A 16,364-nucleotide genomic window follows, 5' to 3' on the forward strand; every position below is an offset into this window, starting at 1 on the left:
GTTATGTTACTGAATTCCTTCCTAAAATCAAGATCCAGTACATCTACTGTCTTTATTCAATTAATTAGTTTAAAAAAAGTCAAATTTGTCCAACAACATTTAACATAAATAGAGTGCTGGAAATACTCAGGTCTGGCAGCATCAGTGGAGAGAGACAGAGTTAGCATTTCAAGTCGAATATGACTTCAGAACTTGAAGTTGTATTCGACTTGGTTTAACACTCTTGCTCTCTCCACATCTGTTGCCAGACCTGCTGATTATTTCCATCACTCCTTTTCCTTTATTACAGATTTACAGAATCTGTAGTACTTTGCTTATATTTTAACATCATTTGACAAATCTGTATAGACTCTTTGATCAACCCATGAATTTCTAAATGCTCACTAATAGCGAACTCTGAATTTGCCCACAATTGACACACTATTAACTACAAACCAGTTAAGTACGTAATTCTCTCTTTTTAAAGAAAAGTTATAAGTTTCATGGCACAGTTTGCATATTTGAGGGTGATTGAAAAATTGTGTTTCAGCCTCTCTTCTCTGACATTCAGCAGCCTAAAGTGCGTGCCATAAGGGCTGCTGTCTTATTCAGCATGAACTCTGCTGTGTCTTTCAGGATCAATTATTTTCCTACAGCTATTTCCTGACCATTATTCCAAATTCTCCTCTAGCATTCTACGCACGCTCACCATTGTCTGTCAAAATTGAGTGGGAAGTTCTACCCGTATAGAATATGGTAAGGTTGTTCAGGAAGGGTGTAAATTATTTACTAATAATTAATAGTAATAAATAAAAGTAGATAGTTGGTGTGGACTTTTGTTTGTCAAGTGATCATTCTCTGAAAGTGGCAAATAAATTTGCTATTATTCCATTCTTTTCTGATTAGGAGTGCTTTTGCACTGGTCCCATCACCCCCGGCAATCCCTAAAGATTATCTTCCTTTGTTCCCATTGGTAGCTCTTTGTTCCTTTCTGTTTAATGGTTCACATAATTAACTATTCCTCGTGGAAGGAGCGGTAAGGGCGAAATGTTTGTGTTACGTTGCAACTAAGGCATACGCAGAATATTTCATACACCGGTCCCTTGCCAGAGATGATGACATTCCAGCATCCCAAATCTACTGGACAATTTTTCTACTTGTAATACAGCTCTGGTATAATTGTCAAATCTAGGGAGTGCATTGCAATTTGGTATTATGTAAACCTTCTCTGGATTATTGGGATTTGATGTAGGGGATGCTGTGCTTTGAATTAGCATCTCGTGGAATGCACAAAAGTGAGCAGAAGGTCACTGGCTACCTGCCTTTTAGGCAGGAACTCGTGGAGAAGGTTACTTCCTGCTAAGAAGTAAGAGCAGTCATTGGAACAATTAGGATAATTCTTCCATGTCCTTAATTTTCCTTGGCAAATTGTGAAAGAATTGGGAGATTTCCTGTCCAGAATACATTGTGGGAAATTATCCTGCTGTCATTCACTCCTACTCTTTCATTATGTGCAGATATCTGATTCAGCCAATCGTTTGGAGGTTTTGTTCAGTTGTACTCCGTTGTTAAACATTCCTTTTGCTTGCATCAACAGAGCTAATTGTGGTACTTTTCGCTTGAAATAGTAATTTTCTATTGGGAGGTGAGGCTGGCAAGTGGTTCCTCAAATAAAGCTTGTCTACTGGCGGAACTTTACCTTAGGGTACTCCTTGCAAATCTTCTAATTGGTCATTGATTCAATACCTTCTTCAAAAACTGCAAGAACCTGGTTCTGTATATTTGCTTTTGCCACCTTGGCTGTATATTTATGTGCCTAATATTCCCAGTTGTACTTGGTATACTGCTGAGGAGAAAACTGACAAATAAGGACTTATTCCAAGATATTCCTTATTTTCCAATATATTCTAAATGGATTCATTAGCTGCATTTCTTTACTGTTATTAACAGTAGCAAATTCTGGAAGTGCTGTCACATTGTTTAGAGCTCAGAGGGAAATTCTGAATGTAAACACGCATATTAAGCTGAACCTTTTGTTAACACTAAATTTGGTTGCAGAATTATTTGGAAGAAAGTAATATGGCCATCAGGTAGGTAGGGGTGTGTTTGCATGGTGTGTGTCCTTTAATGTAGTAAAAATCCCCAAGATGCTTCACAGGAGCATTCTCAAACAACATTTGACACCAAGCCGCATGAGATAATACGACAGATTGGATTAAGGAGTATCTTGAAGGAGGAGAGTGGGGGGTTGGAGAAGTTTAGGGAGGGAATTCAGGAGCTTTATGCCCATTCACTTGAAGGCATGGCTGCCAATGGTGGAGCTACTAAAATCGGGGATGCACAAAAAAGCCAGATTTAGAAAAGTGCAGAGATCTGAGAGGTTTATATGGCTAGAAGGATGAGAAATTTTAAAATTGATGAATTTCAGGCTGTGAACGCAGTGTTGATCAAGCACAGGAGTGATGGATGACCAGGACTTGGTACAAATTAGGATATGGGCAATAAAGTTTTGAAGGACTTCAAGTATATGGATGAGGGGTTTCGGTAACAGGTGAGCTGAGACGGGGGTGAACTGGGCAGTGTTATGGAGATGGAAGAGAACAGCTTTGGTGGTGAATTAGATATGTGGTTGGAGGCTCGTCTTGGGTTCAGATATGTTTCCCAGGTTGTGAACAGTCTGGTTCAGCCTTGGACAGCTGACAGAAAGATGAATGAAATCGACTGCTCAGAATTGGAGCTTGTGGTGGAGACCAAAGACATTGACTTCAGTCTTCTCAGTATATAGTTGGAGGAAGTTTCTGCTTACCCAGTACTGAATATCGTACAAGCAGTCTGACAAATCGGGGAGAAGTGGTGGGGTATGTAGTTGTCCCTGAGAAACTAGTAGTGGGTGGCCACCTTTGAACTATTGCGGTGTGTGTAAGTGATGGCCAGTGTTCAAAATCTGCTTCCTCCATATTGCAGGCAAAGATTTTAAGCACGTATAGAAGGGGAACAAATTTTTCTATCTACCTGCAGTGGATAAGGAAAATACTGCTTATTTTTGAAGAACCAACTGAAAGCGCTTCATCCTTAGAGGACAGATCTTGCAAACCTCTTTCCAAAACCTTTCAACGGAGGTGTCCGCTACCACTTCCACAAGTGTGCAAACTCTGACTTGCCTTCAGCAATGCCTTGAGCTCTGTTAGATTTAGTAAGTTAAATTGTACTCCAAGTTGGGACATTAGATGCCTTTTTCACAAACTCATGTAAAGTTGAAAGAGACAGTTTGCCATTTCCTCTTGCATTTCAGTAACATGATTGCTCAATTTTGTTTATAATGTGTGATCCAGTGTTTAAAGAGCAAAATTAACTTGAATCTAAGTTCATATGATACAAATATTTTAAAATTGTGAATGCTTAATAAGTCTTTGTACCTTGTATGTTTACCATAGAGTAGATCTTTACTCGGTTGAACAGGTGATCTTAAAATAGGATTACTCTCTATGACAACAGTTCTTATCCATATGGGTTTATTTCTGGCCAGTGTGACTATAAGACAACTTTTCAACATGCACTCACGGTTGTCTTTTTCTTAGCTGAACGCAAGCCACCTTTGTTCAACATGAACGCAATGAGTGCCTTATATCACATTGCCCAGAATGAATCTCCAACACTTCAATCAAATGAGTGGTAAGTTCCTATTGATTAGATGGATTTATGAAGCCGCATTTTTATTTTTTCGCCAATCATTAGCATAAGATTTAAATATTTTGTTTTGAAATTGTGTTGGTACTTGTATTTAATTTGAGAAATTTTAAAATAACTTAAATAACTTGTCTGAATAACTTAGAACGTCATCTGTATCTTTGCCAAATGTGCATATTGTGCAGTCATTGCTGTTTTGTCCTGTATGTGGTGTTATCCCACTGCTCAGATATTTTAAATTTCAGTTTATGAATACAGTGACTTATGGTTTGTATTTTTGATAGTGGCAATAGAGAATCTAAGAATGATACCTATTTTGCGTAATCTTGAGACTGACAAAACAGTTTAAATTTATGCTGTTGAAGGGATTCCTGAAAGCAATAGTCTGGTGAAAGAATTCAGGAACACATTGTTGCTGAAAATAGATTTTAATGCTTCTAATTTCAGATTTATATTTGGTAGGTCTCACTTTTTTAGAAATTTTGTGGATTACTGCCTGCAGAAGATTCCACAAGATCGACCAACATCATTGGAGCTTCTGCGGGTAAGAACTTCAGGACTTTATTTATAACTGATCAGAAAAGTATGCTCAGTTAGTCTTGAATTACTAAAAATTAATTCAGTTTAAATAATAAATAATGCATTAGTTTGTTATTAATTTCAGTATAAAGTATTGAAGCCCTGTGATTGTACCCTACTTATGAAAATTTACCAGATGTGGCATCTGATTCTCATCACCATGTTCAGGCTAGTTTTGAAATATTGGCTTGTGTATCTGAGTGTTCTCAAAGAACATAATATAGATATACAAATCAATTATTTCATCCATCAAGCAAACTTCACCATGTTCAGGACCTGTATAATCAACATTTTTAAACAATTCTAAAAAAGGATAGTTAGGTCCTGGATTTGACTTACTAATTATGTGTGCCAATATCCAACACAGTGAGTAACTACTACTTAATGCTCATCTATATTTTTATCTACAACACAATAATATAGACTGCTTTTCAAAATAAATCATAAGTGTAACGGCATCATAAGCATAATTGCTATTTAAATCACCAGGATTATTTAGAGGTTGAGGGGTCTAAATTAAAATATGTTGGTGAATACTGTGAATATTCTTTATTTGTTGCATTCAGAATTAAAAATGAATAAATTGAGAATTCATAGCTGATAATTAATTGTAAATTTAGAAGTATCCCTTTTGAAGCATTTATAAATTGAGTTAAATATACTTTTTTCTACCCCCTCCCCAAATTGGTTATCTAATCATAATAAATTGCGCCTTATTTCTTTATATATGAAAATTGGTAAGTACTCTGCACTCATGTCAAAAAGGGTAGAGTATTTTAATTTTATTGGTGCTTATGGTCTTTCTATGCCACAGTGCAGTACATTTTTCAGATTTATGGTGCACTTTGGCTGACGCTATACCTTTTTAAAAATTCACGTAATCTCTTCCATGCTTTAATAGCATTAAAGGCTAACGTGTTCTATTCTTGGCTGCAGTGTCACCCATTCATTTCTTGAAATGCTTTTTGAAATCATTGTGCAGTTTGCCTTGAGCAGCCTTCCTGTACACCAATTCATGGTCGGGTTTTAAACCAGTAATTTGGTTTTAATGTGTCTTGTTTAATGGTTTACAAGCACTTCAAATTGCTTTAACATAAGTGAAAACAAAATGGATGAAATGCATTTTGAATTAGAAACGATGCATTTGGACTTGTAGACTTAATTCTACATCAGTTTAGGGAGATGTGGGGTATTAAAACAGTCCCCTGTGTACTGATGGAGAAAGGTTGTAGATTGAGGTGTCACCATGTGAACTACTCAGTGCTTAGTAACCTCTTGAATTCTGAGTCATATTGCTAGTTCCTTACATTTTAAAAATAGAAAACAGTTGAAGTTAATTTATTGCATTTTCCAGGGTAGTCTTCGAGCGTTTCCAACTTTTTAAATATTTAATTATAAATTTTCTCCTTTCTGTATTGTGATGGCATGCTATGTTTGTTAATGGAAGGAATATTTTGGATCACTTAATGCGATTAGTTGAGTTGGATGCTAGATTTGTTATCCATTTGTCTAGGGATATCTTTTTATACTGTGGTTAGTTCATAGCTAATTAACCGGTTCCTCAAAGGTCAGCTAATGGACTTTAAACTGTCCTCACTTTACAATGGGGTTTAAAGTCTAAACTAGCAAAGAAACAGATATTTTACACCACAGAAGGAGGCCACTCAGCCCATTGCATCAAGCCAGCCAAAGGAGTTATCCAGCCTAATTCCACTTTCCAGCTCTTGGTCTGTAGCCCGATAGGTTGCAACACTTAAGGAATTTTCTAATAAGTGTTTTTGTAAATGCAGTGAGGGTTTCTGCCTATGCCATCCTTTCAACCAGTGTGTTCCAGAACCCTACAGCACTCTGGGTGAAAAATATTCCCTTTAACACCTCCCTAATTCATCTGTCAGTTTCTTTAAATTTATGCCCCAGGTTATTGACTTCTCTGTTATCCACTTTTCTCAGTCTGCAGATATTTTTATACACCTTCCACCGCCTCTGTCCGAAGAAAATAACCCAGGCTATCCAGTCTCTCCTTACAGCAAAAATTCTCCATTCTTGGCAACATCCCCTCTGTGATCTCTCCAATATGATCACATTCTGTAATGTGATGACCAGAGATGTACGTAGTACTCTAGCTGCAGCCTAACTAGTGTTTTATGCAATTCTGCCATAACCTCCCTGTTTTGCAGTCTGTGTTTTGGCTAGTAAAGGAATGTATGATGTGTGCCATCTTAACCGCCTGATCTACTTGCCTTGTTATCTTTAGACATACACTCTAAGGCCCCTCTGTTCCTCTACACTTCTCAGCATCCTACCATTTATTTTGCATTCCCTTGCCTTGTATGCCCTTCTCAAATGAATTCTTAAACTTCTATGGATTGAATTGCATTTACCACTTTTTTGTATCATCTGCATACTTCTTAATCATGGCCCCTGCATTTAAAAACAAATTATTGATCTATAGCATGAGAAACAAAAGCATGTAAGAGCATAAGAAATAGAAGCAATAGTAGACCATGTGGCCCTCCAGCCTGCTTCACCATTCAGTACGCTGAACTTTTGCCTCAATTCCACTTTCCTGTTTGCTCCCCATATCTCTTGACTTGCTGAGTTGAAAAATATGTCTTAAATATACTCAATAGAACATTCTCAACCCACTGGGGTGGTTGATTCGAAAGACTCTCAGCCCTCAGAAGAAATTTCTGCACATAAATGTCCTAACTGATCAATCCCTTATCCTGAGGCTGTGTCCTAGATTTCCCAGCTAGGGGAAACTCCTGTGTCTACCCTGTCAAGCCTGTTCAGAATCTTGTATGGTTTGATGGGATTTTCTCATCCCAGTCTATTCAGCTTCCAAATGGGACATTCTAGTGAACCTTTGCTTTACCATCTCTAATGGAAGTATATTGTTCCTTAGATGTGGAGATCAAAGCTGTGCCACAGGACCTCGTCTGAGCCCTGTGGAACCTCACTGGAAACAACCTTCCAGTCGCAAAAACACGCATCAAGCATTACCCTTTCCTTCCTCCCACAGCCAATTTTGCATCCAGCTTGGTGGATACTATTGTCCTTGTCAAAAGCCTTGCTAAAATGCATGTAGACTGCGTGAAATGTGCTACCCTTGTCGACACTCGTTGTTAGTTCCTCAAAAACTCCTTTCAAGTCAGACATGACCTTGTGCTAACAAATCCATGCTGACTGTCCTTGATTAATTTGTTCTTTTCTAGATGATGATTTATACTGTGTCTCAGAATTTAAAAAAAAAATTTCCCCACCACCATAGTTAGGCTGACTTGCCTTTAATTACTCGGCACCCCTCCTCTCATTTTTCCCCTTCCCCCTTTTTTAAAATTATGATGCAGTGCGAGCAGTACCTCAGCAGCACACCTGCGGCCAGAGACGATTAGTAAATGATGGTCAGAGTCCTCACTCTTGGTTTCCTGGCTTCTTTAGCCTGGGATACATTTCATCCAGGCCTGTCGATTTATCCACTTTCAAAGATGCTAAATCCCCCTTTCACTATGTTTGTCTCATTCATTATTTCACACTGCTTCTTAACTACAGCATCTGCTTTGTCCCCCTCTTATGTGGACAGAAACATACATTCATTAAGAACTTTGCCCACATCTTCTGTCTCCACAAACTGGCTACCCTTTTATTTCTTACTGACTCTACTCTTTCTTTCTTTGTTCCCTTTCTCTTTATGCATTTATTAAGCATCTTTTGGTTTTCCATGATTTTACTTGCTAATATTTTTTCATGCCATCTTTGTTTTTCTTGATTTCATCCCTACTGTTTCTATAATCCTGCAGGCTTTCTGCAGTATTGAGTTCTAGACATCCAACATAAGCTTCTCTTTTTCTTTTTTGCCTTATCTTACTTTATGCTCTTTGATATCCAGGATGGTCCATGGGGGAGGCGATGGCATAGTGGTATTGTTGCTGGATTAATAATCCAGAGACCCAGTGTAATGCTCTGGGGACATGGGTTCAAATCCCCCCATGGCAGATGGTGGAATTTGAATTGAATAAAAATCTGGAATTAAAAGTCTAATGATGACCATGAAACCATTGTCGATTATTGTAAAAAATTTAAAAAAAAACAAATGGTTTTCTAATGCCCTTTTGGGAAGGAAATCTGCCATCCTCAACCTGGTCAGCCCTACATGTGACTCCAGACCCACAGCAATGTGGTTGACTCTTAAATGCCCTCTGAACGAGGGCAATTACGGATGGCCAATAAATGCTGGCCTAGCCAGTGATGCCCACATGACTGAATAAAAAAAAAAGATTTTAAACCCTGCAGCCAATTTAAGTTAGCTGGTTTCTTGGATGCGGTCAGATGTAGATGTTGCAATTATTATGAGATCTCGGTTTGCTGGTAGGTTTCTTGTAAAGTTGGCTTCTCGCAACGGGTGACACCTTTATTCCAAAGGAGACAGAGAGGGAGCATGCAGCCTTCAGCCTGTTTCCTTTCTTGACACCACCTGTGTCGCTTGCAATCTCTCTCAAGTGGTTGGGCAGCTTTGCCTTGAATTCCTTCACCAATTGTGTATTTCCAAGAGGTATTTGGTATGTCTGTCTGTGGCAGCTATTGTTTCAATTTCCAGTCCTTGCATTTTTAATGTTTCTTCCTTAGACAGTTACAAGTTTCAATGAGTGTTTGGATTATAGGAGATGTCTGTCTTCACACTCCCCTGATGGTGATTTGTTTGTTTCTCACCTTCACCTTGCAATATGTCATATAGGTATATATTTTTAACAGTTTACTCTGTCTCCGTTCAAATTGCATAATTTCCAGTCAGTTGAAAGATATTTTCAAAAATAAAGCGACTTAGCCTTGTGCCACCTCCGCATCTCAAAAAAATAAAATGAAACTCACTGTCATTTCATTACAAGGTACAAAAAAACTAATTCGCTTCCATTCACCCTTAGCCTTCATCTGGATTATCCCATCAGTTCGAACTTGGTCTCCTTAAGTTCTGAACAGGGCGTCTGCAATCACATTTGATTTCCCATCATGTGGGTGATTTTTTAGGTGATATGGTTCGAGAAACAATCTCCCAATGGAATAACTTTGCATTCTGAGTTTTGAACTTCTCCACAAAGGTCAAAGGGTTGTGGTCTGTATACATTGTGGCCTCTAAGATATGTCTCTGAAATGGATACAAAGTGTTTGACAGCCAGTAATAAATCTAGAGTTTCTTTTTCTACTGTGGAATGCCGTTTGTGTGGCTACTTTAAATGTTTGGCTAAAGCATGGAGCTGCTATCACTGCTTAATTTATTAAAATGGCTTTCAGCTTTCCAAAAGCTGTCTGTTGTTTCTCAGTCCATGCTACTTCTGCTTTTTTCTGTAGTAGGTCTGTCAGTGGGGCTGCTGCTTTGCTGAAGTTTGAGACAATTGTGGTAGAACCCACACATCCCTAAAAATCTCATGATTTCCAGTTTGTTGTGGGAATGGGAATCTGTATTACTGCTTTGCAGCTCTGGGCAGTACTTGTTGTTGACCCACCATGTGTCCTAGGTAGGTCACATGAGCCTCAGTGAACTTGTTCTTTGTGAGATTGAGCACTAGGTTAGCTGACACTAATTTCTGGAAGAGGACTTCCAGTTGCTCCAATGAATTTCCCAGGTTTCACTGTATACTAGGAGGTCATATAGGTACACTATACAATTGGATAAGCCTGTCACTACCTGGTTCATCATTCTTTGAAAGGTGGCTTGGGCACTTGAGTGCAAATGGCAAGACTTGACAAGAGCATTATGCATCCAGAGACACAAAGGCGGAGATTTCCTTCACATGAGTGGTCAAGGGAGCCTGTCATTATCCCTTGAGTAAATCTATTTTTGTAACGTAGGCTGCGCAGCACTTCCCGATCTATGCAGTCTTCCAGGTGTGAGTCTACTCTGGTCGCTGCATTAATCTTCCAGTAGCCAATGCAGAGTCTTGTGGAGCTGTCCAGTTTGGGCATGAGCCCAACTGGGGAGCTCCAGCTTCTGCTGCTAGGCTGTATTAGTTGGTACTCCAGCATGTAATATCCTCCCGGACCTGGGCCAGCTTTTCTGGACCTAGACAGCAGGGATGTTGCCTCAATCCCACATCCATATCATGTAGAGCTTAAGTGGTGCAGCCTGTCTTGTCTCTACAAATGTTGTTAAATGCAGTGAGCAGCCTTGTCAGGTCTCCTCGCTGTTCTGCATTTAGGTGGATAAATATGATTTCCAATTTTGCTAAACTTTCTGTTGGCTAGCTGGACAGTAAGGGGGTTCAATGTGGGCCTCATCTGTGTCTTCCTCCAATTCAACCCCTCTGTTCCTCTCGTCGTCCAGGTCTGTTGTTATTGCACAGACTGTTACTGCCTGCCCCCTTCTCAGCTGTGATGTTGTTTTATCATGTTAACATGACAGAGCCTTTGCTTTTTCCTGTCATCTGCGGTGTCAGTTAGATAGTTTAACTCCGCTAGCCTTTTCACTACTTTGTACAGGCCACTGAACCAGACATTTTTAGGGGCTCATCCAGTATTGGTAGGAGCACTAGCACATAGTCTTCGGGCTGAAAGCTTCGGGCCCTGGTTTCCTGTTTTCCCATAGCCATTTGGAAGATTTTAACATGGTCACATAGTCTAAAATGGAGACTTCCTCCTTCTGTTGTAAAAATCTCTCCTTGATTACTTTCGGAGGACCTCTCAGTTGGTGTCTGTAAACCAATACAAACAGAGTAAAACCAGTGGACTCGGATGAGCCTCTGATAGCAAGCAGTATTTATCCCAATCATGGGGGTATGTATGGCAGTATGCCCTGGTCATTGTTTTTAGGGTCTGGGGCTACCGTTCTAGCTCCCCATATGACTGCGGGTGATTCACTGAGGATGTCAGCTAGGTTTCTCATGATTTCTTGGAATAATAGGGACGTGAAATTTGAGCCCTGATCCGACTGGATCTCGATGTGGCAGGTTCTGCAAAACCTTGCTACATCCTTGTGGAGGTGCAACCAGTAAAAATGCTGGCTGATGCAGGCTTGGGTTTTTCGTATGCCAACATGCCCAGCCATCAGGATTTCATGTGCTAGCCTTAATATTTCCGCATGGTACCTCAGCGGCACCACTACCTGGTGGATCAATGTCCACTTTCAGGTGTGTGAGGGGGACTCCACTTTCTCATCAGCGTCACGTTTTTAATGTTGTGGCATTTGGGGATTTCCTCTGCCGCGGCTTCAGTTTGTGCAGCCTGATCTGACCTTTTTAACATGGGTCAGTTTGCTGAGCCACAACCAAGAAAGACCTACTTATTACTTCCTTAGGGTCCTCTAGACTCCTGAAAAATCTCGGATAACCAGACAATATGGTCATCTGTCTGCAGTGCATTTCAGCCTCTGATGGAGTTTGTCCAGCCATAGATCAGGTTACCCCCCACGATCAGTCAAAATGCCAGGCACTTTCTCCTGCAGCTGTTCTGTCTCCCTGACCTCGGTTGGCTTATCTGAGACTACTGGATGTGCTATCACTTTTGATCCAGCCAGGTCATTGCCAAGGAGCAGGTCAGCCCTGTCCACAGGCAAACTAGAGATGATTCCCACAGTCACTGGTCCTGACACAAGGTTGCCCTCCAGGAGCTGGTATAAGGGGATGGGCACGTACCCTCTTTTAATGCCCTTACCAACACCTTGGTACTTCACTTTCGGGTGGAAAGATCATGTCTTTTCCCAGCAGTACAGTGTGGCTGGCCCCTGTATTCCTCAGTATCACTACAGGCTTACTCGTCTCGCTCTGGGGAAACGTGGCTACTCTTCCTTCTGGTACAAAATCCTTGTAACTTTGGGATTTTTAAAAATTCACCGGCACTCTCAGCAGTGCATCTAGAGGGATTTGCTGCCGCAGCCAGAGCTATAGCCTGGTCTGCTATCCTCTCTGTCTGCCTCCAATTCTCTGTGCAGGGTTTTGTGCACCCCAACAATTCCCGTGGATTTTTCCTGTAACCTCCATCAGTTAGCACGGAGGTGTCCTGCCTTATGGCAGTTAAAACACCCAGGTTTCTTGGCCTCTTTCCTCTTCTCAGCATCGTCTTTTCTGGCCTGAGTAGGGCCCCCTGTTTTTCCAGCTGTCCCTTCTCTCCCATAGGTGCTCAATTTCCCCTCTCTCCCGCTTTCTATCCTTCTCAGTTGGTTGGGAGTGACTAGGGAAGCGTTTCCTTTGAGATGAAGGTTTGTGGACAAGCTGATAATCATAAGCCAAGATTGCTGCCTGTATAGTCCCTGTTATACACTTCCTCTGTGAGTTCCTATCAGGAAGAGTATTGGAGTTTTTCAACTCCTTGAGCAGAATTATTTCACAAAGCGCCCATACCCACTGGTCAGAAGTGAGCAGCTTAAGCCGTTTAAATTCCAGGTACGTCTGGTTAGGCCACTTCCTGAGGTTACAGAATTTCTGACGGTACACCTCCAGCACCAACTGGTGCACACTTAAAATAGCCTTTTTTTTTTGCTGCTTCATAGCTTGTTGCACTTTCCTTGGGCAAGAAGCAGTAAACCTTGTGGGCTTTGCCTGTCAACTTACTCAGCAACAGCGGGGACCATTGTTGGACAAAATCTGGACATGTGCCCCCAATTTCGCCACGACCAGGCGAGGAGAGGTGAACTGGCTCTCCTCTATTCAACCTCCTTGTTTGGTCATGAAAAAGAAACTTAAACCTTTGTTATGAGGATATGCCTTTTCCAAATCAGAAAATATTTAACTCTTTCTGTTGTGAGCAATAAGGAGCCAATCAAACGAGGTTTCCTTGAGTCAAAGAGCAAAATTATTAACCACCGTATCCGAGGATAATAACAAAAACAGAACCTCAAGCATTCGACCCTCATGCAATCATTTGGGCCCACAAATACACACACAGGTATCAGAAATAAGGGGAGTTACAGTCCAATAAAAAAAGTAAAAATATACAGTTGTGTCCTCCCTCTTTCAGACTTAAATTTTTAAACACTGCGGCAGATTTGGGTTAGCTGATTTCTAGGATGCGGTCAGATGTAGAAGATGTTGTAGTTATTACGAGATCTCTGTTTGCTGGTAGGTTTCTGGTAGAGTTGGCTTCACGAACCAGGCTGCACTCATATTCTAAAAGAGAGAAGAGCGTGTTGCCTTCAACCTGTTCCCTCTGCCAAAGACCTCCTTGATACTTGCAATCGTTCTCTTGTGGCTGGGCAGCCTTGCTTCAAAATACTTCACCCATTGTGTATTTCCAAGAGGTTTCGCGTGTCTGTGTCCATGGCAGCCATTGTTTCAAAATCCAGTACTTTGCATTTTTTATGTCTCTTCCTTAGACAGTTAGGAGTTTCGTTGGGTGTTTGCATTATAGGAAATGTCTGTATCTCTCTTCACACTCCCCTGAAGGTGATTTGTTTGTTTCTCACCTTCACCTTGGAATGTGGCCTTGCTTTTTTTAAGTAGTTTGCTCTGTCTCAGTTCAAATTGCAAAATTTCCAGTCGGTTGAAAGTTGAAAAATCATATTTTCAAAAACTAAATGGCTATAGCCTCATGCACGACAGTGGCACCAGTTGATGCTCAATTTCTGAAACCCAGAGTTCAAACTCCTCCAGCTGCTAGCACTTCCTGCACATGCGGTTGTCCTGGACACGAGAAACATCCTGGAATTCCTACCCAGGACAGGATACATATTCAATGGGATCGACCCTGCTGTGCCTTAAATATTGCACTGCCAACAAACATTCGGTGCAGACACGATGGACAAATGGACTCCTGCGCTGTAACAATTCTATGATTCTGTGACCTTTACCAAGAATAAACTTAGACTTTTGGTTATCAATTATTTTAGATTTTTGTTATTAACTAATTTTTATATAGTTCTCTGGTTTCAAGTTATTAACGATAACTTGCTGTTATCTTAACTATTAGCTGAGTTTAACTCACTTCCCTAGCTTAGAGAAAAATAAAACCATTACTCACCAAACAATCACCTGCCTGCTGTCCTGCAATGTTCATCATTTTCTTTTTGTTATTTTTGAATTCTCTGTATATATCCTTCCACCTCTCGTGCCTGGATCTAATTGAGGTATTACATGAAAAATGAGGTCACATGTTACTTGGAAAATAAGAATCTAAATTCGATAGATGAGCCTAACTGCTAAACTATTTGTCTTTTCTCTCTCAAACCACACAAGTAGCCAATTTTGGAATTAATAAAAATGGAAAATGATCTGACTTGATGCTGGAAAGAATGTAACTGATGAATCTTTAAATATTCTTAAGTGCTAATGGGCTGATGAATTTAAATTTCCTGTTTGCTTGGGACATGTACAGATTTTATATAGTGTTAACATTCTGGTTCATGTTTTCGATTTTGGAGAATGGAATGGTGCATTTGTAGCATAGATAGGTTGTCCAAACATCCTCTTCAGGAATGCATACAGGTAACCTACGTGAGTCCATAAGTATTCTAATAACAGTCTTACTGGATAATTTGCTCCTAGCACTGGCTGGAAAGTACACATTTCTTGTAATCTACCATATAGTCCATGAAGAATATCTCAAGGATGCTTAATGAGAATAAAAATCCTGCTACAAACATTGAAAATGTGTTCAGTTGCTTAGTTGCATTGAGATTACTTTGGTGTACAAATCACAATACCATTATCATTTACACTGCACAAGTGTTTGCTTCACAAACTGGTCTTTTTTCCAGCGTTATATTCTCTTATATTCAATAGATAATATAGATAATCAGCATGCACAGATTTTGATTCGACTTTTGGACATTGATAATTTGCTATGTCTGTCTTTTCAGCATGATTTTGTTCGCCGGGAGCATCCACAAAGAGTTCTTTGTGACCTTATTGCAAGAACAAAAGATGCCGTTCGCGAGCTGGATAATCTTCAATATAGAAAAATGAAAAAGATTCTTTTTCAAGAAACTCGCAATGGACCAACAACAGAATCACAGGAGGAAGAGGAGGTAAGATAAATTAGGTGGCTAAAGTGATAGATTAAAATCTAAATAACTGAGTAAAGAAGCCAAATGTTTTGCCTTGCAGTCATTCTTTAATTTTCTTCCTTTTGCACATTCCTGACCTGTCGGCAGTTCTCTGGTAACTGACTCAAATGGTCATTCTTCATGTGTAAACTGAAAACACTGAGTTGTAGCAATATTTGTGAAGGGCATCACAGCTGAGGCTGATCTGCATGCTTTTTCACAGGAATTATTAGAACCTCTGACTTCTGATCTTTTTTTGCTATTCCCCCATCCTGTCCCGTCAGTGGACATTTAAGCCAATGTCAGTACCGAAGTGCTATGTCAGCTGAGGTCAATCACCTAACTCGGAAAGATGAACTAGGACCTTATGACTTGTGTAGCTTATCAGTGCACTATTCAAGTACACTTATCAGATAAACTATCTTAGGAGCTCCATGACAGCATTGTGTCAGCGTGTCAAAATTCAGACTACTGGCGACTAAAGGAATTGTCAAACTTTTGAGTTGTACTTTTTATTTACAACGCATTGGATGCATATGCACAGTTTTGCAAACTGAGGGTGAGGCTAATGAACAGTAGGTGCCAAGGGTGTAATGTTTTTATATTCTTGATAGTTCTGTGGGTATTTTACTGCTGTAGTACTAAGCCATGTATACCAAGAAAGAATAGGTTTCACCCTTAAGTTTTAGCTGGGAAGATAGTGGGGGATACTTGAATTGGTCTCAACCTCTTTGGTGTAGGAAATCTAGGTACAATATCAGCTGCCGATTTGTTATTGAGTGTTCCAAGCCAGAATCTGCATTTATGTGGACATCTGAGAAAAGATATCAGTCTCACCTGTGTTGCACCTATCTGATCAAATGGCTTAGCACCACAGACCATTTAGCCTTTCAAATGAAGAAAATTTGCTTGGGCAAATATCATCAGTCTATGAAATCAGACACCTTAGCACAAGTTATGTTTCCAAGTGGAGTCCAGAGTCAGAAGACAAGAAGGGGGAAAGATTTCTTTACTTAACTTGGAATAAACTTGAACAATTATCAATGTGTTGTTTAGAGTTTTATTGAAAAAAAAAATTTGTCAGTACTTGAATCAAAATTTCTAAAAGCTGCTATGTGCAAATGCATTCAATGTTGTCCAGCTCGCCCTC

General features: G+C 40.0%; 1 protein-coding gene across 3 annotated transcripts in view; it reads left to right on the forward strand.

The window, feature by feature from the left end:
• The window catches only part of taok3a (TAO kinase 3a), a 154,863-nt gene that overhangs the window by 92,633 nt on the left and 45,866 nt on the right, over window positions 1-16,364 (forward strand). For all 3 annotated transcript variants that reach the window (XM_078554017.1, XM_078554018.1, XM_078554019.1), the window contains 3 exons: window positions 3,558-3,651; window positions 4,129-4,210; window positions 15,029-15,196. In XM_078554017.1, the coding sequence (XP_078410143.1) occupies window positions 3,558-3,651; window positions 4,129-4,210; window positions 15,029-15,196 (344 nt within the window). The remainder of the gene's footprint in view (window positions 1-3,557; window positions 3,652-4,128; window positions 4,211-15,028; window positions 15,197-16,364) is intronic.

This window comes from Cetorhinus maximus, chromosome 12 (assembly GCF_964194155.1).
Source record: "Cetorhinus maximus chromosome 12, sCetMax3.hap1.1, whole genome shotgun sequence".
NCBI lineage: Eukaryota > Metazoa > Chordata > Chondrichthyes > Lamniformes > Cetorhinidae > Cetorhinus > Cetorhinus maximus.